This window comes from Pseudorca crassidens, chromosome 1 (genome assembly GCF_039906515.1).
Source record: "Pseudorca crassidens isolate mPseCra1 chromosome 1, mPseCra1.hap1, whole genome shotgun sequence".
In the NCBI taxonomy this organism is placed as follows: Eukaryota; Metazoa; Chordata; class Mammalia; order Artiodactyla; family Delphinidae; genus Pseudorca; species Pseudorca crassidens.
Genome location: NC_090296.1, coordinates 131,531,641 through 131,556,907, shown reverse-complemented (window position 1 = coordinate 131,556,907; position 25,267 = coordinate 131,531,641). Strand labels below are relative to the sequence as shown.

Genomic DNA, 25,267 nt, shown 5'->3' with positions numbered 1-25,267 from the left:
AAATGTTCACATGCACCTGAAAAGAATGTGTGCCTGCATTTGTTGGGTACAGTGCTCTCTCTACATATGTCATTTGGGCCAATTTTGTTCATTTCATTGTTCAAATCTTCTGTATTCTTATTGCTTTTTGGTTGGCTGTTTCTATCAGATACTGAATGGTGTGTTAAAACCACCCAAACACAATTATGACTTTGTTACTCCTTTTAATTCTGTAAAATTTTTCTTTATATATTTTAAAGGCATATTATTCAGTGTATACAGATTTAATTTTTAAATATTTTCCTGGTGGACTGATCCCTTTCACTGTTATGAAACATTCCTCTTAATACCCACTAGCTCTTCTTGCCTTTGTCTGATATTAGAATAGCTATGTCAGCTTTTTTGGGGATAGAGTTTGCATGGTATACCTTTATCCCTCCTTTTACTTTCAACATTTCTTTCTGCATATATTTATAGCATATCTCTTGTAAGTAGCCTATAGTTGGAGTATTAAAAAATCTGATCTGGTACTCTGTTCTTACACTGGATGTAATTACCTATAAATTTGGATTTGGTAATTAGTACTGCCATTGTACTAACCAGTGTAAAACTCTTACAATGTTTTCTATTTGTCTTGACTGCTCTCATGTTTCCTTTTCTCCTTTATTATTTTATTTGAATTTATTTTGGAGTAAATATTCTGTATCATTGTATATTCTCATTTATTAGCTTATAAAACTGCTAGTAGGAATAAAACCAAGTGGGGTCACACAGAGTCCTGACTGCTCTTCAGAAGCACATGGACTTGGTTAAAATGCAAATTCCTTTTTCTTATTCCAGAAGTACTTAATCTAAATATGGAGCAGGCAACAGGCAAGGTGTGTTTTAAGCTCAATAGGTAATTTTGATGGACAGCCAGTTGAACCATCAATAGACCCTATTTCCTCCTCCACCTTTGAAAGGTAGGTATATAAAAGGGGGCTGAGAAAATATCTTTAGGACCATGCACTTAGCACTTCTACAGGGCCTGCTACAGGGCTCAGGTGCTGTGGCCCAGGTTAGTCTCCAGCCCACAAGCATCTGTCTGTCTACACTGTGCACAGCCAAGATACTCAGCCCAGTCAGGCCTGACCTGTTACCTCTCCTCTCTGGTGTCTGGTACCCCAAGGCCAGCAGCCCTAATGTCCTAACTTGGCTCTGTTCTCCACTGCTCCCCGATTCCCTGCAGGGTGTTTCTAGAGGACTGGCAAATCTTTGTTTCCGCCACTCAATAGGACTAGTAATGATCTCTAAGAAGCCAAACAATGTGTGTGCTGAATCTACTCAATCACCACACATGCTGGGCTCTGCCTCTGTTTTATTGTAAGTCATTACCATTACAATAATACTGGCGGCATGGTGGACTACATTTTTATAAAGTCATCTGGTATATACTGTGAGCTCTTGTTTCCTGTAGAAAGACAGGTTACCCTTAAAATTAACCACAAAAGCCCTAAAAATGTTACAAAATATGCATCTCTACCTCTTAAGAGATAGTTTAGTGCTTCCAGCTGTATCACAGATAGTTGAAATTGGCATATCAATTTTACCTTCAGTGTTCAAATAAGAAAAAAAAGAAAGAACTGGAGGATAGAGCAACAACTAAACACTTTTTTTACCTAAAGCAAGAAGTTATTTGGTACAGAGACAAGACCAAAATAAATCAAGGAAAAAACTGTTAACTGGAACATAAAAATAATATCTTAGTGTGATCTTTCACCAAAAAAAAATAATATAAATATTGATAATAATTCAACAGCTACACCCTAAAGTGACTGGAGGCATTTGAGATTTATAATATACATTACACATATAATGTTATTGTACTCATAAATGCAAATATTATGCAGAGAAACCTGACACATGTTTTTCTGTTGTTCTAACAATTCTTCAAAAAGAAATTTTGTTGGGAAAGAATTTTGAAGTTTTTTATTTTTGTTTAGCCTGAAGCTTTTAAAAACATCTTTTTACTGAAAAAAAAAAAAAAAAGCAGACACCTTTACTGTATACAGTGTCCTTTGTGCTCCAGAGGCTGCAGCCCCCATTGGTAGAGTCTGTGTGGGTTTTACTAGTCCCCACAGTCTTAGCTTCCACTTACTTGGCTTTATAATACGGGCCCTGAGCAAAACAGGATGAAGATGCAAAATGTGACCCCAAAATATGAGAGATTGGGTGGGGAAAAGTTGCACATTTTGCTCAGGCTCTTCCTCTACAAGGCTCTGCCTCTCCTCAGTCAGTAACCTGAGAAAGTCTCTGAGGTCTGCCCTGCACGCTGGCCTCGAGATGTATCCCTGTGGGGGTCGAGAGGTGGCTACTGACCCTCCAGCCCCTACCTGTCCTCCCAGAGAGGTAAGGCAGCCCCAGGGGCTGACACTGACTCAAGCACCTGTCCTTGGACATTCTCAGGGGTGTTTTCCAGCCCTTTGTTTTGTTCTGCTTTACTGTTGTGCACTCTGATTGGGTTGGAGAGCAGGGATTTAAAGTACAGAGTCTCTTTGTTTTTCCAAGACCTCCTTTGATCAGGAGCTCAAACACATGCCCCAGAAACTGGGCTTCCTGGGTGATAGTGGCTAGGGGAAGAACCTGACTTGGGTCCAGTGCCCCCAGAGAGGCCCCCAGGTAGACCCTATGGCCTGCTGGGTAGCTCTGCTGGCCTGAAGGAGGGGTTCAGGGCCACAGCAGGGAAGCGTCCCTTTCAGAGAGGAAATAAGTGAGAAATCAGCAAAGGACAAGAAGGAATGGGGCCCAAACTCCCTCCCCTTGGCCATGGAACCTGAGGGATGAGAACCTGGGGGATTTGAGAATTACCTTTGGGAAGCTAACAAATAAATAGTTACCAGATAAACTGGAAACAGCTTTCTGGGTACTTGCATGTTTAGGTATTTCCAGACACATTTAAAAGGAATTCTTCAAGACTGTGCCTTTTGTTCAGGCCTGTTCAGTGCCAAGTTTCACCAGGCTTCTCTCCCAAACGGGACTGTGATCACAGTGAAAAGAGGGTCAGGTAACAGCAACACCATAGCCTACAGTATGCACTCTCACTTCCATTATTATCTCATTTGATCCTTATTCCAACCCTGTGAGGGGGCAGGGCAGGTCTGGTTATTCCCATCGGAGAGACGAAGCACACGGCATGGAAGGTTTAAACACTGCCCATGGCAGAAAGGGATCCGTGAGCCCTGGAAGCTTGGCCCCCTGGTTTGGTCCTGCCACCACCATTCCATTGCCACTTCTAGCTCATTTTTGGGAAATGAGCTGCTCTCTGTGGCTAAACGCACCTGGAAAAAGTGGGTTGACTTAGCACTTCCCAAAGTATCCTGAGGACAGGCAAGGTGGGAAGGGGAAGGCCTACAACAAAGTGGGCTCCAAACGTCTAAATTCATGAATGGAACAATTAGAAGTGGAAGGGTTCTCAGGAGAAATCTTTGAAATCTGAGTCCTAACTCCAGTAAAATCCATGGGGATGCTTACATTAAACATTTTAACACAAATTAAGATTTTGTTAAATACATCTTGGTTGGGGGGGAAGGTGCTGGTTAGAAAGAGGGAAGGGCAAAATCTGTGGTCCCTGTGGGTCCTGAGGCTACAGCAATGGAGGAGGGAGCACTTCCGGCTCCCAGCAGCCCTTGCAGCGCACTGTGCACCAGGAGCTATGCGGGCTTCAAGCTAACAGCCATGCTGACCATTGGGAATGAGGTGCCTGTTGGCCCCAAGGCCATTCTTCAAACCGTCTGTCTCTTTGCCTTCGGTGGCTTCTTCCTTCTCCTCCTTCTCTTCCTCAACCTCTTCCTCTTCATACTCATCCTCATCATCACTTCTCACGTCCTGGATATTCTAGACAAAAGAAACAATGGGCTGTGAGTGACAACCTTCCAGAAAGACTCTTGAGTGAATAAGCAAACAAATGGGCTCAGTTTAGAGATATGGCTCCCTTCAGAGAAAACACAATATTCAAACAACCAAACATTCACCAACATAGAACATATCATGGATCATAAAATAAACCTTAACAAACTTAAAGAATCAAAATTATGCAAAATATGTTTCAGGTCCTAATGGAATTAAGCTAGAAATCAATATAAAAAAATAATGGGAAAATTTCAGAACACTTGGAAATTAATCAACACCCGTATAAATAATCAGTGGATCAAAAGAGTAAGTCTCAAGGGATACTAGAAAACATTTTGAATTAAGATTAAAACACATCACATTTTCTTCAGTGTAGTTAAAACAGTGTTTAAAAGGAAATGTATACCATTAAATGTTTATATTAGAAAAGAAGAAAAGTCTGTAATAATATGAGCTTCCAACTTACGAAACTAGGAAAAAAAAAAAAAAAAGAAAAGCAAAATAAGCCCAAAATGAGCAAAAGGAAGGAAATAACAGAGATGAGAAATCAATGAAATTGAAACAGAGATAACCTGAGTAGTCTTAAAAATATGAAAAAAAATTAAATATGTAGTTTAAAATCTTCTGAAAAAGAATATCAGGCACAAATGGTTTCACTGGCAAATTCCATGAAATGTATAAAGAAGAAATAACACCAAATCTCCAAAATCTCTTCTAGAAAAAAGAGGAGGGATCACATCCCAATTTATTTTATGAGGCCAGAATTACCCTGATACAAAAACCAGACAGACAGTATAAGAAAATACAGCTACAGAGCAATATCTTTAATGAACATAGATATTAAAATCCTTAATAAAATATTCCAAATCAAAACCAGGAGTGTATAAAAAATTATACTATGATAAAGTGGGGTTTGTCCCAGTAGTGCAAAGCTGGTTCAATATTTAGAAATCAATGAATGTAATCCATCATATTAATAATCTAAAGAAGGGAAAAAATGATTATATCAATTGATGCAGAAAAATCATATGACAAAATTCAACATCCATTCATGATAAAAAAAAATTGTAAAACTTCTCTACAAAGAAGGAATAGAAGCTAACATCATACTTAATGGTGAATAACTGAATGCTTTCCCCCTAAGAATAGGAATAAGGCAAGGATGTTCACTTTCACCATTCCTATTCACATTGTACTGGAAATCCTAGTCAATGAAATAAGGCAAGAAAAAGAAATAAAATTCATACAAATTGGGAAGAAAGAAATAAAAGTGTCTCTATTATTTATGTACAAAATACCAAAGAATCAACCAAAAAACTCCTAGAATTAATATGTGAGTTTAGTACTAAGGCTGCAGGATAAAAGGTCAACACATAAAATCTCTTTCTCTCTCTCTTTGTCTCTGTCTCTCTGTCTTTTTCTTTCTCTCTCTCTCTCTCTCTCTCTCTCTCTCACACACACACACACACACACACACACACAATCTTGATTTCTAGACACTAACGTAGTAGGCTAAAAAATGTCCTCAAAAATATTAGGTCCTAATTTCTGGAATCTGTGAATGTTACCTTACATGGTAAACTTTTTGCAGATATTATTAATTAAATTAAGGATTTTGAGATGAGAGATTATCATGGACTATCCAGGTGGCCACTCAATGCCATCACATGTGTCTTTATAAGAGAGGCAGAGGGGATTCAACACAGAGGAAAGGCAATATGAAGAAGAGGTAGAGATTGAAGTGATGTAGCTACAAGCCAAGGAATGCTGGCAGCCACCAGAAGTTGGAAGAGGCAAAGAACAGATTCCCTGCTGTGTGTGAAGGGAACACAGATCTGCCACACTTTGATTTCTGCTCAAAACTGATTGTAGACTTCTGACCTTCAGAACTGTAAAAGAGTAAATTTCTGTTTTTTTAAGCCACTACGTTTGTAGTAATTTGTTATGGCAGCCATAGTAAACTAACATGACTAGCAATGTCCAACTAAAACAGAAATTTAAAAGTCAGTAACATTTACAATAGTTTCAAAAAATAAAACACTTAGGTACAAATGTAACAAAGCATGTATAGTATCTGCATGTAAAACCTACAAAACTCTGAAGAAAGAAATCAAAGATCTAAATAACTAAAGAGACATACTATGTTCATGGCTTGGAAGTTTCAATACAGTAAAAATGTTGATTATCCCCATATTGATCTACAGATTCCACATAATACCATTAAAATCTTAGCAAGATTTCTTATAGATATAGACAAGCTGATTCTAAATTCTATATGGAGAGGCAAAGGAACTAGAATAGCTAAAGCAATTATGCAAAAGAAGAATAAAATTGGAAAACTCGAACTATCCAATTTTAAGACTTTACTATAAAGTTATAGTAATCAAGACTGGATGGTATTAGCAAAGGGGTAAACAAATAGATCAATGGAACAGAATAGAGAATCTAGAAATACACCCACACAAATACTGCCAATTGAGTTTTGACAAAGGTGCAAAAGCAATTTAATGGAGAAAGGATAGTCTTTTCAACAAATGGTGCTGGAGCAAGGAGAAATCCATAGGCAAAAAAGTAAATTTTAACCTTACACATATGTTAACACAAAATGAATTGTAGATCTAAATGCAAAATATAAAACTATAAAACTTTTAGAAGAAAACCTATGACCTTGGGTTGCATAACGAGTTCTTAGACAAGACACAAAAAGCATACTCCATAAAAAAATGATAAACTGTACTGCATCAAAATTAAAAACTTTTGCTCTATGAAAGGTACTATTTAAAAAAAAAAGAAAGATACTATTTAGAGAATACAAAGACAGGTTACAAACTGGGAGATAGTAATTACAAATCCCATATCCAACTAGTATGGATAATAAAGAATTCTCAAAACTCAACAATAAGAAAAAACATTTAAAAAATGGGAAAATATTTAAAAATACACACTTCTAGGAGGATATAGGATGTCAAATAAACATATGAAAAGATATTCAACATTGTTAGCCATTAGGAAAATGCAAATTAAAATCATGATTAGATAAAACTATCATAAGAATAGCTAAAATTAAAAATCCTGAGAATACCAAGGATGAAGAGTAACTGGAAGGAATTCTTATACACTGCTGATGGAAATGCAAAATGGTATAGACACTTTGGAAACAGTTTTTACTTATAAAGGCAAACATACATATACTGTATGTCTCAGCATTCCTACCCCTGAGTATCTACACTAGAGAAATGAAAATTTATATTCACACACAAAAAAATGTTTATAAAAGCTCTATTCATAATTGCCGAAAATTGTAAGCAACCCAAATGTTCTTCAAGAAGTAAATGAATGGTACATCCATACAATGGAATACTACTTACCAATAAATAGGTACAAACTACTGACATTTATAAGAAGTTGGATGAATCTCAAAAGCATTATGTTAAGTGAAAAAAGTTTGTTTCAAAAGGTTACCTACCCTCCCAACAAACAAAAGTCCAAGACCAGATGGCTTCACAGGTGAATTCTATCAAACATTTAGAGAAGATCTAACACCATCCTTCTCAAACTATTCCAAAAAATTGCAGAGGAAGGAACACTCCCAGACTCATACTATGAGGCCACCATCACCTGGATGCGAAAACCAGACAAAGATATCACAAAAAAATAAAATTACAGACCAATATCACTGATGAATATATATGCAAAAATCCTCAACAAAATACTAGCAAACAGAATCCAACAACATATTAAAAGGATCATACACCATGATCAAGTGGGATTTACCCCAGGGATGCAAGGAATCTTCAATATACACAGATCAATCAATGTGATACACCATATTAACAAACTGAAGAATAAAAACCATATGATTGTCTCAATAAATGCAGAAAAAGCTTTTGACAAAATTCAACACCCATTTATAATAAAAACTCTCCAGAAAGTGGGCATAGAGGGAACCTACCTCAACATAATAAAGGCCATATATGACAAACCCACAGCAAACATCATTCTCAATGGTGAAAAACTGAAAGCATTTCCTCTAAGATCAGGAACAAGACAAGGATGTCTGCTCTCACCACTATTATTCAACATAGTATTGGAAGTCCTAGCCATGGCAATCAGAGAAGAAAAAGAAATAAAAGAATACAAATTGGAAAAGAAGTAAAACCATCATGTTTACAGATGACATGATACTCTACATAGAAAAACCTAAAGATGCCACCAGAAAACTACTAGAGCTAATCAATGAATTTGGTAAAGTTGCAGGATACAAAATTAATGCACAGAAATCTCTTGCATTACTATACACTAACAACAAAAGGTAAGAAAGAGAAATTAAGGAAATAATCCCATTCACCATTGCAACAAAAAGAATAAAATAACTAGGAATAAACCTACTTAAGGAGATAAAAGACCTGTACTCAGAAAACTATAAGAAACTGATGAAATAAATCAAAGATGACACAAACAGATGGAGAGATATACCATGTTTTTGGGTTGGAAGAATCAATATTGTGAAAATGACTATACTACCCAAAGAAATCTACAGATTCAGTGCAATCCCTATCAAATTACCAATGACATTTTTCACAGAACTAGAACAAAAAAATCTTAAAATCTGTATGAAGACAAAAGAGACCCTGAATAGCCTAAGCAATCTTGAGGAAAAAAAAAAAAAAAATGGGGCTGGAGGAATCAGGTTCCCTGACTTCAGACTGTACTACAGGGCTACAGTAATCAAGACAGTATGATACTGGCACAAAAACAGAAATATAGATCAATGGAACAGGACAGACAGCCCAGAGATAAACCCATGCACCTATGGTCAACTAATCTATGACAAAGGAGGCAAGGATATACAATGGAGAAAAGACAGTCTCTTCAATAAGTGGTGCTGGGCAAACTGGACAGTTACATGTAAAAGACTTAAATTAGAACACTCCCTAACACCATACACAAAACTAAACTCCAAATGGATTAAAGACCTAAATGTAAGACCAGACACTATAAAACTCTTAGAGGAAAACATAGGAAGAACACTCTATGACATAAATCACAGCAAGATCTTTTTTTTTTTTGCGTTACACGGGCCTCTCACTGTTGTGGCCTCTCCCGTTGAGGAGCACAGGCTCCGGACGCGCAGGCTCAGCGGCCATGGCTCACGGGCCCAGCCGCTCTGCGGCATGTGGGGTCTTCCCAGACCGGGGCACAAACCCGTGTCCCCTGCATCGGCAGGCGGACTCTCAACCACTGCGCCACCAGGGAAGCCCCAAGATCTTTTTTGACCCATCTTGTAGAGTAATAGAAATAAAAACAAAAATAAACAAATGGGACCTAAGGAAACTTAAAAGCTTTTGCATAGCAAAGGAAACCATAAACAAGATGAAGACAACCCTCAGAATGGGAGAAAATTTTTGCAAATGAATCAATGGACAAAGGATTAATCTCCAAAATATACAAACAGCTCATTCAGCTCAATATCAAAAATAAAACCAAAACCCAAAAACCAACCCAATCCAAAAATGGGTGGAAGACCTAAATAGACATTTCTCCAGAGAAGACATACAGATGGCCAAGAGGCACATGAAAAGATTCTCAACATCACTAATTATTAGAGAAATGCAAATCAAACCTACAATGAGGTTCACCTCACACCGGTCAGAAAGGGAGGTGAGATGAATTGGGAGATTGAGACTGACATATATACACTAATATGTATAAAATAGATAACTAAAGAGAACCTGTTGTATAACACGGGGAACTCTGCATCACTTCACTATACAGTAGAAACTAACACAACACTGTAAAACAACTATTACCCCCCCCCCAAAAAAACGAACACAACATTGTAAAACAATTATACCTACCAAAAGACATACTGATGTAGTTTTCATGGCATTCTTAAAAAGACTAAACTGTAGGGATGGTGAACAGATAAGTGGCTGCCAAGAGCTGGGGTGGAGGGAGGAGTTATTGGGGTGACAGAATTATTCTGTATCCAGATTATAGTGATGGCTACACAAATCTACACTTGTGTTAAAATTCACAGAACTGTACACCAACAGGAAAAAATAAATTTCACTGATGATAAGTTTAAAAATAAAACTTAAATGTATTTCTTTTTAGAACGCAAACACTATAGTTTTCCCAATAAACATCTGCTAAGTAAAGTATTGCTCATGCGGGCATTTTGGTTGTCAGGATATTTTTATTGTTGGGAATAGGATGTTTCCTATTTTCTTTATGCAGGAATTCCTTCAAGGACAGTTCTTAATTAAGAGTAATATGTTTCTCCTCTTCTTTACAGTGTTCTGAAAGGAATTTTGTGAGGAAAACTCCTAGAAGAATAACACTGTCCCAATGAATGCAGATGGAATTGCTGCAGATCAGACTTCATTGCAAAAGATAATGATGGTATGAACTATTAAAACAATACCAAGAACTCAAGCTCTCTGCAAGGCCAGTGTTGGATCTGACCCCTGACCCTCTAAGCCAGTTCAGAAACATCTCTATTAAACCCAGCCTAGAAAAGAAAAAAACTATGGAAGGTGGAGGCTGTTTCCTCACGCATCATTTTTCAAGATGATATCCATAACCATAAGAGTTTTCCCTTTTTGTGACCTGAAGACTAAAACTGACCACCTCTGGAGATTCTTGGGGTATATGTAACCAAATACTTCCTTGCATACAAGCTTCATGCAAACACAGCTTAAACAACAACATCAACAACAACGTACACACATTCTGCTGTCTTAATCACAGAAATATAACTTCATAGGCTCTTTTCTGTATGTTTTGCTCTTTTCACAACAACACAGAAAGGGTCCCAAAATAAACAAGGCTCACTGTAAACACTGAGGAATAAACTTGGCATCTCATCAGTTAAGATGCAACAGAGAAACGCAGCCTCTCCATGATTTGCTGGGAGCCAGGATCAGAGTGCTCCCCCTGCAGACGGAGTCTTTGAGGGAAGGGCCATGCTTGGCTGACGTTTGCTTTCATGGATGGTGCCTCTTGGCTCTCCTTTTCTTTCCTCAAAAGTTTTTTGTAGGGAACAAGGGGAAATCTGAATCAAAACAAAGAAACTAATTTCTCCCCAGAAAGGCATACTAGCGTCTTCCCACCCCTTTCTCCAGGACTTGAATAGCTGCTTTAGCTGAGAAATAAATTCATCCTGGAGGATGCTCCCCATAGCTTGAAGCCACATCCTCCAGCACCCTCACCTCTGAGAAGAGGGCCTGGACCATATTCAGGCTTTTAGAAATGTATGACATCCTCACAGTCATAAAGGTTGGGGAGCACTACTGACTTTTAATGAGCATTGGCTAGGGATGCCGCATACCCTACAATGTGCATGACACCCTAATGTCCTGCCAGACCTGCATTTGTAATTATCCAAGCCTAGAATCTAATTCCATTGTACATTCAAGCACAGGAATTCTTGCATGGTTTTAATATATTCTCAACTTTTCAGGACTGCAACTATGTACATAAATCCAAGGAAGACTATACTTCATTTTGTTCAGAACTTCACAATTTCAGAAAGCCATGTCACTGATGGCAACCCTACCAGTGGCATTTGAGGCTGTGTCAGTCTGCACTTGCAGCTGCCCCACTCATGCTGAGTCTCCATATAAGCAAGCACAGCATCTGCCAACTTCATTACATTCTCTAGGGCAGTCATGTACACGTTACACACGAAATGCATATTTTATCAGAAATGTTTTTCATCTTATTTCTTTTTTATTACGTTGTGGCATTATATTGCTTTTTGAAATTATGCTTTTAGGTGAGTGATATTACCTAGGAATTTAATTTCAGGCTAGTGAAGAGGGTGTGGGTCCAACAGGTTGGAGAACCACTGCCCTTGATGATGAATCAAGCTCAGAAAGGATTTCCTGGTAGTAAGAGTTTGTTAGATAGATGTATAGGTGGTTGCACACTATAAAAACTTGAATACACCATTGTAAAGCAATTGTACCCCAATAAAGATGTTAAAAAAAAACTTGAATAATGCAAATTGAACGGTATTCAAAAATATTAATAAAACCTCATATTATATTCAATTTCATCTTGTATATGCTATCTGTAATATAACAATAATAGCAATGACACCCTTAAGGGGCTTTTATTCCACTGTCCTAAAAATCCTCTGTGCTCTTCCTGTTCATCCCTCCCTCCCTCCCAAGCCCTGGCATTCACTGACCTTTTTATTGTCACCATAGTTTTGTCTTTTCCAGAATGTCTTGTAGTTGGAATCATATAGTATTTAACTTTGAAGATTAGCTTCTTTCACTTAGTAATAAGCATGTAGGGTTCCTCCATGGTTTTTCATGGCTTAATAGCTCATTTCTATTTTTTTTTTTTTTTTTTTGCGGCATGCGGGCCTCTCACTGTTGTGGCCTCTCCTGTTGTGGAGCACAGGCTCCGGATGCGCGGGCTCAGCGGCCATGGCTCATTTGCCCAGCCGCTCCGCGGCATGTGGGATCTTCCCAGACCGGGGCATGAACCCGTGTCCCCTGCATCGGCAGGCGGACTGTCAACCACTGCGCCACCAGGGAAGCCCCTCATTTCTTTTTATTGCTGAAGAATATTCTATTGTTCGGATGTGCGTACCAGAAGTATGCATCTACTGACCTATTGGAGGACACCTTGGTTGCTTCCAAGATTTGGCAATTATAAATGAAGGCACTATCCACGCTATAAATGTCCATGTGCCAGGCACTGAACTAAGCAATTAGTATGAACAATACCGTTTCCTCCTCACAGCAACCCTAGGACATAGGACCTATTCTATTTACTTTAAAGGAGAGGAAAATGAGGCTTAGAGGGGTTAAGTAACTTTTTCAAGGCCACACAGCTACAAGAGGCAGACAGGGTGAAAACCCTATCAAAACTTAGACTCCTCAAAACAGTGCTCTACAAACCCCTGCTGGAATATTTGGAGAGACAGGGCACCCAGGGGGTGAGACAAACACTGGCATGCTTTATTCTATTCTATTCCATTTTAAAAATGATGTACAAAACTGATTTGGCAACCTATTAATGATCTGCAACCTACAGTTTGAAAAACACTGGCTAAGGTGTGCTAGAAAAAATGAGGCTTTGCTCATCAGCTGAAATCAGAAAAGTTTAAGATATAAATCACAATCCGTATTCTGCAAAGTACCTTTTCACAATGGTAAATCTTTTCCAGTAATTACAATACTTAATAGAAATCAAAAACAAGTCAACCTCGCTCTAGGGGAACAAAATCTAAACACCTGCTAAAGGTCAAGCCACAGTGTTTTCTAGAACTCTACCTGTCTGCTTTGATGGGATGCCAAGACTCTGCTTGCACCAGCAGCAGTGAGTCTCTCCCTTGGAATCAGCCAGCTTCTTTTCTTGTATTGTCCTTCCCTTTGCTTTTTCTCTGCACACCAGCGCCCCTTACTTTCCTACTTCTTAGTTGTCCCTGGGCTTGTAGAACTGGTCTCGTGCAACTTGTTGGCCCTGAACCCTCCCACAAATCATTAAGGGCCCAAGAAAATCCATGCAAAAAAGAAGGATCTAAACCCTTCTTCGAAGAGTGAAGGGAGCCAAGGGCTGCAGCCACCAGATGCACAGTTCTCACACATGCCAAGCATATCACAGCACACATGCTTCCTGTTACCTGCCCGCCAGCTGCCCTTGGTGAAGGGTTAGCAGTGCCATTACAGACAGCATATTACTATTCTGATAACTTTAGATAACTTTCTTTATGGAATTAGAAAAGATATCTAATATTCAACTGGACATTTTCCAGAAATGACCTGGGCCCTCTAGAATACATTATTGGCAATATTATTCATTCCACAAATGGAAATGCATGAATATAATTTCTGCAATGTCTTTTAAAAGTACCTCCTTCCTCTCCCCAGCAACTCCCTTCAGTTACACAAAATGATGGTGAAGGGAATGAAGAACAAGTTACTTATGGAAGAGAGACCTTGTAACAGGTCTTAACAAGGGCTTTGGAACCCCCACATCACTAATGGCACCAGTATTGGCAAATGTCATCAGCCTGGCACTCCAGGAGGGCAGAGAAGACACGCATTCAGAGGATGGGGTTGAAGTCACAGTCACTATGAAGGAAGGTGAGCAATCAGTCTGAAAGCATCCCATATGCTAGGAGAAACAGAAACCCTGAATCTGGGACCAAAATGATCTTCTCCAGATTAAAGTCGGTTGAAGCCAACATTCCCCTTTGAAGGGCATGTTCCAGGAGCAGGGGCACAGAGCTTAACCAAACCACATTCAAAGACTCATTCACCCAAGCACGGGAGTATCTTAAAGCAATGGACACACTTCCAACTTCTCCTATTGACCCTTTTTTTTTGGTGGGGGGCTTGTGAAAAAATGCTTGAACCTGTAATATCACACAGTAATTCACTTTGGCTGGTGTCAAATCTCTCAGACACAGAGTACAGGACCAAGGCCACTGTCCCGGCTCCCTGCAGTCATGAGTGCAAGTCAAAGCAGTATCGAAAACATGCCCTAAAACCGGCTTATGCATGGTTCCCAATTTTTGTGACTGGTCTGTATACATAGAATGCCTCTTCTCTTGAATTTCAGAACCGGACTCAAAGGTTGCTTTTTAAACTGTCCCAACTCACCGGTATGAAATATATTGTACTTTCCACTGATGGTTTTTATTTTCATTACACTTGCTGCTATCAATGTACCTAATTTCCTTAAGAAATTATTTCACTTTGCTAAGGCTTACAGGCTTTAAAAAATGAGCTTCTAGGAGAAAAAGTAAGTTTTAGGGATAGATGGACTCTGGAGAGTATCTGGTCGGGCAGATTCATTTTCCAGAAGAGATAAAAACTACAGGACTTGAACCCACTCAGCTCACTGACTCAGCTTGGTGGAGAAGAGCTCAGATTACGCTATGTGGCTCTTGATAAAAATGCATGGATTTCTTTCATATTCTCTATATTACCTAAAAGTAAATTTAAAATAAATGTAAAAGGCTCTGTGGTAATCACCAACTTGTGATGTAGAAAATGATTTGATTTCATGAATGTACTTTGCTTTGGGGATTAAAACCATTAAAATTAGTGTATTTTCTACACATTTTGCATCCTTTAGACGCAGCTTTAGATTCAACAGCCTGCAAATTCCACAACTTTAACTGGGCAAAGATATACAAAACCATTTTGAAAAAAAATCATTAGGATTTATGTAAGCAACACTTAGGAAATAACCATGGAAAGACAGAAGATTAAGTATTGAATATATAGCCCAGAAAAATGTGTATTAACAACAAAATGTTAAAGTTTGTTTCAAATATTAGCATCCAACAAAGAATTCATACGCACCATTAAGAAGGAAAAAAATCCAATGTGACAGAAAAGCAGACAATGAATATAAACAGATGATTCACAGAAGAGACAACTATTGACTAATCAACTATACAAAATGCTCAAGCTTAGTAATGCAAATTAAAATGAGATAAAATCTCTTATTCATCAAACTGGTAAATATTAAAATATCTGATGGTACCGAAAATTGGTGAGGATGTGGGGCAAGAGAGACTCCCACATACTTTGACAAATTGTTTGGCAGCATCTGGTAAACTTGACTCAGGAATTCTACTTATAGAGAAACTCCCATATGTGCCACCAGGAGACATATATAAAGATGTAAACAGGAGGATATGTAGACTGTGGACTATTCTGTGATGGATACTATACAGGAGGTAAGTACACTGGTCCACAGTAATATTTCTCAATATGAATAATGTCATAATGAGTGAAGAAAACAAGTTGTACAATTATATAAACTAAATCATACCATTTATGTAAAGTTTAAAAACAAAAAAGCAATGCTTTAATTGTGGCTATATCCAAACATAATAAGCATATAAAAGCATGGGTGGAAGGACATCAGCTTCCCTTCTGCAGAGGGAGGGAGAAAGGATGGGGTGGAATATACCAGAATGTGCCATCTTCCTCCCCTAGTTTCTCTTAGGTGATGTCACCAGCACTCAGCAAGCACTCAGTGTATATTTGATGAGCAAGTGAATGGATGAATCTAATACCACAAGATGGGAATCTTAAATCCCATCCGAATGCAGGTGATCCCAAATTTGTATCCCAGTGTGGACTTTTCTTCCAGGCTTCAGACCATCTCCTCTCAGCTGCCTAAGGCCTTGTCAGATTCGAGGCTCCGTTTACACCACCTTCTCTGGCCTTCGTATTTCAGCACATGGCACTACCATCCACACAGCTGCTCCAGGCAAAACTGCCAGGTCATCTTCAGTCCTGCCCTTTATGCGAGATCTTGTTTCCCAGCTTATCGCATTCAGAGGGACTCTGACACAGATCCCTGAGCTCCTGTCTTAGTGGTTTCCAAGTTACATCTAATATCTGTGGTCACATCCAGACTCTGAGTTGAACTGTTCTGTTGGTGAGTCCCTGCCTAGGACCTCAGAGTCTGAGGGCACGGCAGTCAGCTGAGCTGGGCAGCACAGCTGGCCCTCTGAGATGCAGTCACACAGGTTTGGGTCCTGAAAGACCCTTGCTGACCTACAGTGCCCTGCAGTACTGCCTTGCAAGACTCGCGATGGCCACTGCAGACAGCTCCTGCCGGACAGTGCTGCTTCCACAGCTCAGAGGAGCCAGACTACTGTTGTTGGCAGGATTTTTGAATAAGGAAAATATACAAATATCGTGCCTGCCTCTCTCTAGGGATAGAGAAATATGATTTGCTTTTAGACAACTCCAATCCACCAGCCAACTTTCAAAAGGAAATACATAACTGGCTTATAGCTGAGCAGCCATAGTATAGTGGGGCTTTTCTACACCAGTGTTTCCCAACTGATGTGCCAGGAAAGGGTTAAAAGATATGCTGAGATATTGATTCTCTCAGGCCTTGGGGCAACTAGCAGAGCCCCAGTCTCCTGCTTTGGGTAGTCCTGTCAGTTTCCCCCAGTGTGCTGTACAAATATCAATTTCTTCAGTGCCTGAGGTAAGGAAGCTGGGAAGCAGTGTCCTAGAGTGACTACAGAGCTGAATGAAATGTTTCCTTAAGTAGCAACCTTAGAAGACTTCCTCATAAATGCAGAGGCTTGAACTAAAGATGAGAAGCCTTGCAGCCCCTAGGAGAGAAATGTGTGTGTGCAGGGCAGGAGGTGAGAACTGGCTCCCTCCAGGACATGAATGGCTCTGCTGGCTTAGACCCAACATTCAGCGAGCTTAAAGAGGTGAAAAGTAAGGAGAGAGAACTGGTCACTAAGTGAATTAGAATGAATGAGGAACGAGTGTTCGGCGCAGTCCACACTGCCTCACCCGCAATGTCCTTCTCAACCCACACTGTACAAAGCCATGCAGGAACAGAAAGGTGTAGTGCCATCAAAGTCATAATTTTCTCTCAGTTACACCCGAACAATCAGCTACAGTCTCATTCTCTCAATCCATCAGAACTTTCCAAATGCAGGTGTCTTATTTCTAAAGGAGATGGCTGGCAACCATTTGTGATTATCACTTGAGTAATTTTAAACTGCCAACACCTGAAGAAATGCTAAACAGATAATTATGGAGAGCTTGGCTCCTCAAGAAAGAGTGTGTTTGGCTGTTCTTGCATAAACCTAACTTCTCTCTGTATAGGATGACACTGTCAGGTGGGAAAGCAAGGAATAATTTGAGATCAACACCAACCACAAAGTGAAATCAACCAAAAGAGAGAGGAGTTTACTCATTTATTCCAGGGATCTCAGCCAGTTTATTCTGTGGGGACTGTTCTGCCCATTGTAGAAGGGCTAGTAGTAAGTATTCCTGGTCTCTGTGCACTAGATGCCAGTTATGACCACCAAAATTGTCTCCAGAGATTACCAAATGTCCCAGGGGGCAAGGCGGGGAGCAAAACCACCCCAGGTGAGAACCACTGATTCAAAAAATATTTCTTGAGCCCCTGTGCATTGTGTAAGACTTTGGGGATATAATGGTTTCTGTCTTCAAATAACTTGTACTCTATTCAAAGAGCCAAACCCTAAGGTATCAAACACATAACAATATTCAACCACCCATTTGTAAGTGTTAGGAAGCAGAGAATACCATGATATGTAAATTGGGGATCTCACTTAGATGGATGGGAAGGAAGGAAGGCCTTGCTAAGGAAATGGAACACAAAGGTTGTAATCTGAAGGTTAAGGAGGAGTGGTCAGGGAAGATGGGGTAGGCATTTCAAGAAGAAGACACAGTATGTACAAAGGCCCTGAGATGAATGGCATGCTCAGGGATCAGAAAGGCCAGTGCAGCTAAAACATGGTAAGAAAGATGGAGCATGACCTAAGATGAGGTCGGGGAGTAAGCATGGACCAGATTACAGATTTAATAGGTCATGGTAAAAAGTTCCAAGTTACTTCTAAGTCCAAATGGAAACCGCTGTGTAGCACTGTTTGAAGTATTGGGAATATATGTGACAAAAAAAGACAAGGTGCCTATCCTCAGAAATCTTCTGCTTTCTGTGGAAACTGGTTTATATATAACAGTGTTCTCTGTTGCTGTATGGAAACAGAATCCATGGTGGTCAAATGTGGAGCACTTAGGAGGCTGTGGTCATAGACCAGAAGAGAAATGTCAGTGGCTTGGATTGGAGTGGTAGCATTTGAGATGTAGAGGGGCAATTACATAAGAAAGAATGGTGCCCAAAGGCCTCCAGGTTTGGAGGGACTTTTAAGCTCATCTAATCTAATTTCTACTTGATGCTGATATGCCTTTCTTAACAACCAGAGCAAAAGATGTACATTCTCCTGCTTGTACATTTCCAGTAATTCATTACCTGCTTCTTTTTTCATATGGTGCTAAAATCTGCCTCCTTGTCCAAAAGGGGTCTGTATACTTCCTTCAAATGCTGAAGTTAACCCCTCTTCAAGCTAAATATTCTTATTTTCTTCAGTTTATCCTCATATGACATGGCACCAAAACCCTTCACTATCCTGCGTGTCTTATGAGAACATATTCCCATCCACAGCCACCGCCTTACACTGGATTATGTGTGTAACACAACCAGCATCACTCAATTAATACACAACTTACCACTTTCATATCCACCAAAAAAAAAGTGAGTACAATAAATTTAAAATCAAGCCCTGATGATGTCTATGCTTTTAGTTTTATTTTTTGTGTAATTTTTCTTATATTTTTAGATTCCAGAATATATATACTTTTATGAATTAATCATGATTTGCCTATTAGTGAAAGTAAGTAGCTGGCCCTGGTCTGCAGTCCTCAAAAATTATTGCAAGGATTACCAAACAAAATAAACTTTGACAATGAGAAAAAATATGTTAATAGGATAAAATTACGAATAATCTCTGCCACAGCACTTCCATACACTCTGGGAATGACATCTGCAACCATGGTTTCAATAAAATTGCAGAGCTGTGCTTTTGAAATGCCTTAACTAAACTCTGCGCTTGGGAATCTGTGGCTTTACAGTAATGTCAAAAGCCCAGGAGGTCGTGAATGACTCATAATGTCCCACTGCTTTTTTGAATGGCTCCACATCTAAATCCACAGTTGGCAATGAAACAAAGGACAATATAATAAGCACTTTATGCTGTTTTGAAAGAAAATTTTAGCTTTAACTGTATGAAAAAGAAAGTGCATTCAGTCAGAGTTTAATCTTCTGAACTACTGTCAAAATACATTCCTTTTTGTCATATTAGTTCTTATTATCCAAGTTGACAAGGTCACAGAAAAAAACAGTTTTCCCCTTTTTTTCTACTCAAAGGAGCTGCATTAAATTTAATTCTTTGAAACTTGGCTACACATGGACATTTCCTATCAGTTATCTGTAATATGAAATTTCTAGACCAGTGCTTCTCAAACTTTAATGTGCATATGAATCACCTAAGTTTCTTGATAAAATACAGATTCTCATTCAGAAAGTATCTAGTGGGGCCTGAAAGGCTGCATGTCACACCAGCTCTGGTGATGCCTCAGCTGACAGTCAGGTACCACACTGCAGTCAGCAGGTGGATGCTTAGGCCACAGACCCTCTCTAGATTGCTGCTCTCTGTGCCTAAGGGTCTTTCACATTTTAAAATCCCATGATTGCAAACAATTTTGACTTCCTTGACTCTGTATGTCATGAGTCTTTTTAGTCCAGAAAGGTAATATAAAATTACCAGTATGTCTCACTTTATGTAATGACTCATGTCTTTAATTCTCCAGAGAAATGTACTATTTAGAGAATTCTGGTTTTCTAGAAAGTAAAGAATCTCAGAGTGCTTGGTGCCTGTTTCAACAGTCTGACTTTTTATTTTTAAGGCTTTTTCAGCATAGAACCCCTATGTAACATGAAGTCTACTGCTCTTGTTAAAATTTTCATGATGGGTGTATTTGCTGAGGTCATGTCAGCGAACTCTACAAATGTGGGGAAGAGTGCAGCCATCTCTGCTTTTTAGAAAGCAGACTCAGCAATCAGAGGGATGTCCATGGACACTTGTGCAGAGTAGGACAGAGAGGACACACACACACACACACAGCTGGGTTTCTCCACTTGATCTAGTGGCTCTCAACCTGAGAGGCAGAGTAGAATCACTTATGTTGGGGGAAGAAGAGGACTGTCAAAAACCCCAGTGTCTGGGTCTAGTCCCCATAGATTCTGATTTAATTGGTCTGAATTAGAACCTGGCTGTGAGTATTATTTTTAAGGCTCTACAGGTCATTCTAGTGAAGCTATAGTTAACATAGCCAGTATGTAACAAGCTGAACTGAAACGAAAAGTGGAAATCCTGGGAGATCTTTTGGGTGTGAGATCCAGAATAATACCTTATTCTTCATTAGTCTTAAATATGATTATAGTCCTCTCCTGATTAAAATATATATCAAGCCAAAAAATGACTCTTTTTCATGAACTAGATTATATAGAATAATCCTGAATTTCTTTAATAGGCCTTTTAGACAAAAGGTCTTCTGAAACGTTTAGGCACCCATCACCAAATGTCATGCTTTCCCATTCTTTTTTTTTTTTTTTTTTTTTTGCGGTACGCGGGCCTCTTGCTGTTGTGGCCTCTCCCATTGTGGAGCACAGGCTCCGGATGCGCAGGCTCAGCGGCCATGGCTCTCGGGCCCAGCCGCTCTGCGGCATGTGGGATGCTCCCGGACCGGGGCACGAACCCGTGTCCCCTGCATCGGCAGGTGGACTCTCAACCACTGCGCCACCAGGGAAGCCCTCCCATTCTTAAACAAAAGACTCAAATGATAAGCTGGTCAAGCAAAATGAAGTTTAACAAGAAGGAATATAACTTCCACAAAAGTCACAATCATCAACGTACAATCCTGAGCAGAAATGTGGCTTGGCTGATGTGAAAAAGACTTAGAGGTTTTAATCAATTTCAAGCTCAATATGAATTAACAACCTAATGTGAACTACCAGCAACTCAAAGCAAAACTAGGATGCATTGATGGCAGCATAGTTTTCACAGAAAGAGACATCAAAACTGCTTGACTTTGTATTAGTCAGACCATATCTAGAAACTGGTGCTGATTTAAAGGAGAATCTGGATAAAAAAGAAAACATTTACAAATTCCAGTTAGCTCCCACAGCCCTCTAGTTTGTGGCTGGGAAAGGGGGTGGGGGGAAGAGGAGGTCAGAAAAACAAGCAGCCTGGGAGTACAGGACCTAGAAGAAGCACAGACAAAATCCCCCCCCAGAAACACAAAGTAAAGCCATAAATGACCTGGAAGTTCATAGCCCTTGCTAAAGAGAAGGGGCTCCAACGTGTACAAGATACAAGTGTCAGCCTCGGAGAAGCAGAGCTTGTGGGGGAGAACCAGGTATACACAGAAGAGTGGTACCTGGAGATGAGTAGTGAAGGGAAAGAAGGAAATAGGATTAGAAAAGTAAGGCACCTGCAGAAAAGAATGAAAAACAAGACAAAGAATTGGCTTAAAAAAAAAAAAAATCCCGAGAATAGTACCTTCCTCCCTTGCTCACAAACTGGAAAGTTTTCTTGGGTGGAAAGAAAGGGTAGTAGGTACAGCCAGCATGTTACAATTGAATACACCACCAGGGACCCCGTGAGAACAAATTACACAAGAGAACATATCCCGCCACCTGTCCCATATGCAGTGGTTGAGAAGCAGAATTGCTAGTCTAGAGCTAGGAGCCGTAACACCCAATGTGGTAGCCACCCATTCACCACGTGTGTCTTCTGAAATGAGGTTGGTCCAAATTGAAAGATGCTGTAAGTGTAAAATATACACTGAATTTCAAGGACTTAGTATGGAAAAAAAGGATGAAAAATATCTCATTAATGATTTGTTTGTACTGATTGCTGAATCACTATATTAGCTTTAAATAATGATTGTGATTATAATCCTTCCCTGATTAAAATACATACCAGACAAAATTGAAATGATAATATTTTGTTTGTATTGTGTTAAATAGAATATATTATTAAATTACTTTCACCTGTTTCTTATTATTTTTAAAATGACACTACTAGATAACCTAACATTATGTATGTGTGTGGCTCACATTATATTTTTATTGGACAGCATTGACCTAGAGAGAAAAATCAGGAAAAAAGAAGGAATCACCAAACAGTTGTACTTGTTTGAAAAGTAAAACAGGACATCTCAGGAAGCATATTAAGTGTTGTTATTTAGAAAATAAAATACTGTGACTTCTGCTTTTGGCTATTATAGAAAAATAGGTAATAGATTATTCTATCATGTTAAACAAACAGAAAACTGGATAAAACATATGAAACAATAATTTTTAGACACTGTTCAATAAGCTGCTTGGGACTGTGATTCCTAAGAACAGGAAAATGTAGAAGGGAAGCCCTTCAACTGCCCCAGTTACTGCCTGGAGGAAGATTCTAAGCTGAAGCACAGCAAAGACCCCAAACGGAGCCCAGTGGTGCCAGTGAGTTGAGGAAACAGAGAGTTCACCAAAGGCAAGGAAGCTAGAATTAATGGGGCAGAATGCTGGTAAAAAAGGAGTTACACAGAGAGTGAGCTCCAGAGATCTGCAGTGGGGTCCCCTTCAGTCTCTGGCTGAGTACTGATCTGTGCATGTGTATGAGGAAACTACTGGAGGCCAGGCCGAGAACTACCAGAAAGGAGTTGGCAAAACAACCCCTGGAACCTACATTGGCTTGGCCATTTGTTGTCTTCTCACCAGCCAGAGTAGAAAGAACTCTTAGTACATGGACAGCAAAGAGAATACTATGAAGAACTCCACTTAATAGCCATAGACTAAAGGCTATTCTACTCTCATTTTCACAAAGCTTATAAAAGCAGGCTTTGAAAGGATCAAACTTATTACAAGTAAGTTAACTTCATACAAAACCAAAATACACTAGTTTTACTACATTGAAAAAAGCACTATTTGAAAGAATACAACAATATCCAGCATCTAACATAGTAAATTCAAAATGTCTGGCATCCAATCAAAAATTACTGGGTTTGCAAAGAAGCTGGAAAATGTCACATAACTCAGAGAAAATTCAATAGAAACAGACCCAGAACTATCAGAGATGACAGAATTAGCAAACAAAGATGCTAACATAATTATTATAAGTATGCTCCAGGGACTTCCCTGTTAGTGCAGTGGTTAAGAATCCACCTCCCAATGCCGGGGACACGGGTTCGAGCCCTGGTCCAGGAAGATCCCACATGCTGCAGAGCAACTAAGCCTGTGAGCCACAAATGCTGAGCCTGCACTCTAGAGCCTGCGAGCCACAACTACTGACCCCGCGTGCCACAACTACTGGAGCCCACGCACGTAGAGTCCGTGCTCCACAACAGGAGAGGTCACCACAATGAAAAGCCTGTGCACCAAAACGAAGAGTAGCCCCCACTCACCACAGCTGGAGAAGGCCGGTGCACAGTGGCAAAGACCCAACGCATCCGTAAGTAAATAAATAAATAAGCCCCATATATTCAAGGAGGTAGAGAAAACCATGAATATAATGAAAGAAATGGAAGATATAAAAAAGACCAAATGTAATTTATAGAGATGAAAAATACAATATCTGAAATTTTAAAACACACTAGATAGGCTTAACTGTGGATTAGACACAGTAAAAGAAAAGATAAAAAAATTGAAGATGTAGCAATAGAAAATATTCAAAATGAAACTGATCAGAAATAAAAAGACTGAAAATGAATAGAACATCAATGATTTGTGGGCCAGTAAAGAGGTAATTGAAGTCCTATAAGAAGACAGAAAAGAAAAGACAGAAGAAATTTTGAAAATTTTGTTGAAATTTGAATTTGATGAAAATTTATAAACCCCACAGATTAAAGAAGCTCAAAAAACCCCAAGTATAAAAGCACACCAAGAGGAGGAATTGGGAAGATGGCGGAAGAGTAAGACGCGGAGATCATCTTCCTCCCCACAGATACACCAGAAATACATCTACACGTGGACCAACTCCTATAGAACACCTACTGAATGCTGGCAGAAGGCCTCAGACCTCCCAAAACGCAAGAAACTCCCCACGTACGTGGATAGGGCAAAAGAAAAAAGAATAAACAGAGACAAAAGAATAGGGATGGGACCTGCACCAGTGGGAGGCAGCTGTGAAGGAGGAAAAGTTTCCACACACTAGAAAGCCCCTTGCTGGGCAGAGACTGCGGGTGGCAGAGAGGGAAGCTTCGGAGCCGTGGAGGAGAGCACAGCAACAGGGGTGAGGCGGGGGCAAAGCAGAGAGATTCCCGCACAGAGGATCAGTGCCAACCAGCACTCACCAGCCCGAGAGGCTTGTCTGCTCCCCCGCCAGGGCGGGCGGGGCTGGGAGCCCAGGCTCAGGCTTCGGTCGGAGCACAGGGAGAGGGCTGGGGTTGGCAGCGGGAACACAGTCTGCAGGGGGTTAGTGCACCACAGCTGGCCGGGTGGGAGTCCGGGGAAAAGTCTGGACCTGCCAAAGAGGCAAGAGACTTTTTCTTCCCTCTTTGTTTCCTGGTGCGTGAGGAGAGGGGATTAAGAGCGCTGCTTAAAGGAGCTCCAGAGACGGGCGTGAGATGTGGCTATCAGCGCAGAACCCAGAGACGGGCATGAGACGCTAAGGCTGCTGCTGCCGCCACCAAGAAGCCTGTGTGGGAGCACAGGTCACTATCCACACGTCCCTTCTGGGGAGCCTGTGCAGCCCGCCACTGCCAGGGTCCCGGGATCCAGGGATGACTTCCCCAGGAGAACGCATGGCGCGCCTCAGGCTGGTTCAACGTCACGCCGGCCTCTGCCGCCGCAGGCTCACCCCACATCCGCACCCCTCCCTCCCCCCAGCCTGAGTGAGCCAGAGCCCCCAAATCAGAGGCTCCTTTAACCCCGTCCTGTCTGAGCAAAGAACGGACGCCCTCAGGAGACCTACATGCAGAGGCGGGGCCAAATCTAAAGCAGAGCCCTGGGAGCTGTGTGAACTAAG

At 40.2% G+C, this 25,267-nt stretch overlaps 1 protein-coding gene across 2 annotated transcripts in view; it reads right to left on the bottom strand.

Annotated features, from left to right (window-relative positions):
• Positions 1 to 183: 183 nt before the first annotated feature.
• Positions 184 to 25,267, bottom strand: part of CERS3 (ceramide synthase 3) — a 125,155-nt gene continuing 100,071 nt past the window's right edge. For both annotated transcript variants that reach the window (XM_067755882.1, XM_067755883.1), the window contains exon 11: positions 184 to 3,852. In XM_067755882.1, coding sequence (XP_067611983.1) covers positions 3,685 to 3,852 — 168 coding nt within the window. In that variant the 3' untranslated portion in view covers positions 184 to 3,684. The remainder of the gene's footprint in view (positions 3,853 to 25,267) is intronic.